Source organism: Ornithorhynchus anatinus, chromosome 2, assembly GCF_004115215.2.
Source record: "Ornithorhynchus anatinus isolate Pmale09 chromosome 2, mOrnAna1.pri.v4, whole genome shotgun sequence".
Lineage (NCBI taxonomy): Eukaryota > Metazoa > Chordata > Mammalia > Monotremata > Ornithorhynchidae > Ornithorhynchus > Ornithorhynchus anatinus.
Window position 1 is genome coordinate 170,378,074 of NC_041729.1, and position 2,691 is coordinate 170,380,764.

The window sequence follows — 2,691 nt, forward strand, 5'->3', positions numbered from 1 at the left end:
AGTCACACAGCTGACAAATGGCAGAGCCGGGATTCGAACCCATGACCTCTGACTCCCAAGCCCGGGCTCTTTCCACTGAGCCACGCTGCTTCTCCTAAGTAGGTGGCAGTGGCAGACGGGAGGAGTGCAGGAGGGGCGATCCAAGGCTCTGTGAGAATAGCTAGTCTTGGTTTCACCCCTCCCTCCTAGCCCTTCCCCCATACCCTCCCCCCGCCCAATTCACTTAGCACAGGCGGGAGGTTTGTGTATGGGGCAGGGCCGGGACCCCAGCGCTGTGGAGAAACTGCTCGCACAAAAATACCAAGCCGAGTCTCCAGGTTCAGTGCGCTGGATTGACAGCTTTGAAGATGAGTCCCGGACCTCAACTGAGAAGCGTTTGATGGTCATTCCTGAATTGTCCATTTCAGCCCCGTTCTGGAAGTAAATCAGAAACTGCAGCTCCTGGCCTGCCTGTTGCCAGTACCAGTACATGGTATTGTGACTCCGGTCATGCTCACAACTCAGCGACACGTTCTGTCCCCTGCCGGTGACCAGATGTCTGGGGGTCTGGATGACTTCCGCTTCCGAGGGGCCTGCGGGGGAAGGAGAGAGAAGGCAGGAGGCAGAGGCCGGGGACCAGATGCTGCCAGGGGAAAGGCTGGAGTTCGGCCCCGGCCAGCCCAGCGAGGGGATTTACTGTCTTCTCCCAGGACTCACCTGCTCCCAGGATACAAACAGCCATCAACCACACTGGGCCCGGGCCCATGGTGCTATCAGGGCTGGACAGGTCTGTATTTGAGCTCAGGACTGTTTCTCCTTCAAGGAGAAGCTGCAGGAGTTTAGAGTTTCTGTGCTCTGGGTTGACTGAGTCTGCCTATGATGTCACTGTCACTAAGAGAAATAGCGTGGCCTAGTGGATAGGGCACAGACCTGGGAGTCAGAAGGCTTTGGGTTATAATCCCAGCCCCGGCACTTGGCTGCTGTATGACTTTGGGCAATCGCTTAACTTCTTTGTGCCTCAGTTACCTCATTGTAACATAAGGATGGAGACTGTGAGACCCATTTGGGGACATGGACTTCGTCCAGCCTATGGAAAGAGCACTGGCTTGGGAGTCAGAGGTGATGGGTTCTAATCCCAGATCTGCCACTTGTTAACTTTGTGACCGTGGGCATGTCACTTCACTTCTCTGGGCCTCAGTTCCCTCATCTGTAAAATGGGGATGAGGACTGTGACCCCCCCAGGTGGGACAATCTGATCACCTTGTATCCCCCCAGCGCTTAGAACAGTGCTTTGCACATAGTAAGCACTTAACAAATGCCATTATTATTGTTATTATTAGCTTGTATCTTCCTCAGCACTTTACACAGTGTAAGAGAGGTTACATTGTGAGCCCCCTAAGGAACAGGGACTATGTCTAATTCTCATCTGTGTATTCTCTCCCAGAATTTAGTACAATGATCTGCACACAGTAAGGGTTTAACAAATGCTATTACTACTCTTACTTCTACAAGGTTCAGAGAGTAGGTTTGCTTGAGTGAAGAGAAGCATGCAGGTAAGGTGTAGTGAGACTGTAGCCAGGATAAGGTTCATTCATTCAAAAGTATTTATTGAGCGCTTACTATGTGCAGAGCACTGTACTAAGAGCTTGGAATGAACAAGTCGGCAACAGATAGAGACAGTCCCTGCCGTTTGAGGGGGTTACAGTCTAATCGGGGGAGACGGGTAGGGGGCAACAACTGAGGAAGTTCCTTAAAATGGAACTGTCTGAGCCTTAAAGTCTCAGTGTCTGTAATAATAATAATAATAATGATGATGATGGCATTTGTTAAGTGCTTACTATGTGCAAAGCACTGTTCTAAGCGCTGGGGAGGATCAGATTGTCCCACGTGGGGCTCCCAGTCTTAATCCCCATTTTACAGATGGGGTAACTGAGGCACAGAGAAGTTAAGTGACTTGCCCAAAGTCACACAGTTGACAAATGGCTGAGCCGGGATTTGAACCTATGACCTTTAACTCCCAAGCCCGTGCTCTTTCCACTGAGCCACGCTGTAAATCGAGGCTTCGCAGAGAATGACTACGGGCTGGAATGGGGGCATCACGGAGATATGGGGAATTGTTGGGAGGAGATAAACACTGAAGATAATAATAATAATAATAATGTTGGTATTTGTTAAGCGCTTACTTTGTGCAGAGCACTGTTCTAAACGCTGGGGTAGATACAGGGTAATCAGGTTGTCCCACGTGAGGCTCACAGTCTTAATCCCCATTTTCCAGATGAGGTAACTGAGGCACAGAGAAGTTAAGTGACTTGCCCACAGTCACACTGCTGACAAGTGGCAAAATCGGGATTCGAACCCATGACCTCTGACTTACAAGTCCGGGCTCTTTCCGACCATGATGGTATATTAATTAAGACATAAATTGTATTTAATAATTAACAATAAATCATTCATTCATTGAATTGTATTTATTAAAGGCTTAATGTGTGCAGAGCACTTTACTAAGAGCTTAGGAAAGAACAATAAACAATAATTAATGACACTTAATTAATAATAATTAATATATTTAATAAGACTGTCTTTTGGAGTCTCTCTGTGGCAGGCTCCCTGTCCTATGATAAGGGCCACATGAGGTTGAGGTTGTGGGTTCCTCTCTCTGCTCTGTCCTCACTCACTTTCCCCCTCATCCCCTCCGTTGGTGTTATTCAGGGC

The 2,691-nt window shown here is 48.6% G+C and overlaps 1 gene segment (V, D, J or C); it reads right to left on the reverse strand.

The window, feature by feature from the left end:
* Nucleotides 1–219: 219 nt before the first annotated feature.
* On the reverse strand, nt 220–782 carry LOC114805700. The segment is given in 2 exon segments: nt 220–572; nt 697–782. Coding segments are annotated over 2 exon segments (402 nt in total).
* Between the last annotated feature and the right edge of the window lie 1,909 nt (nt 783–2,691).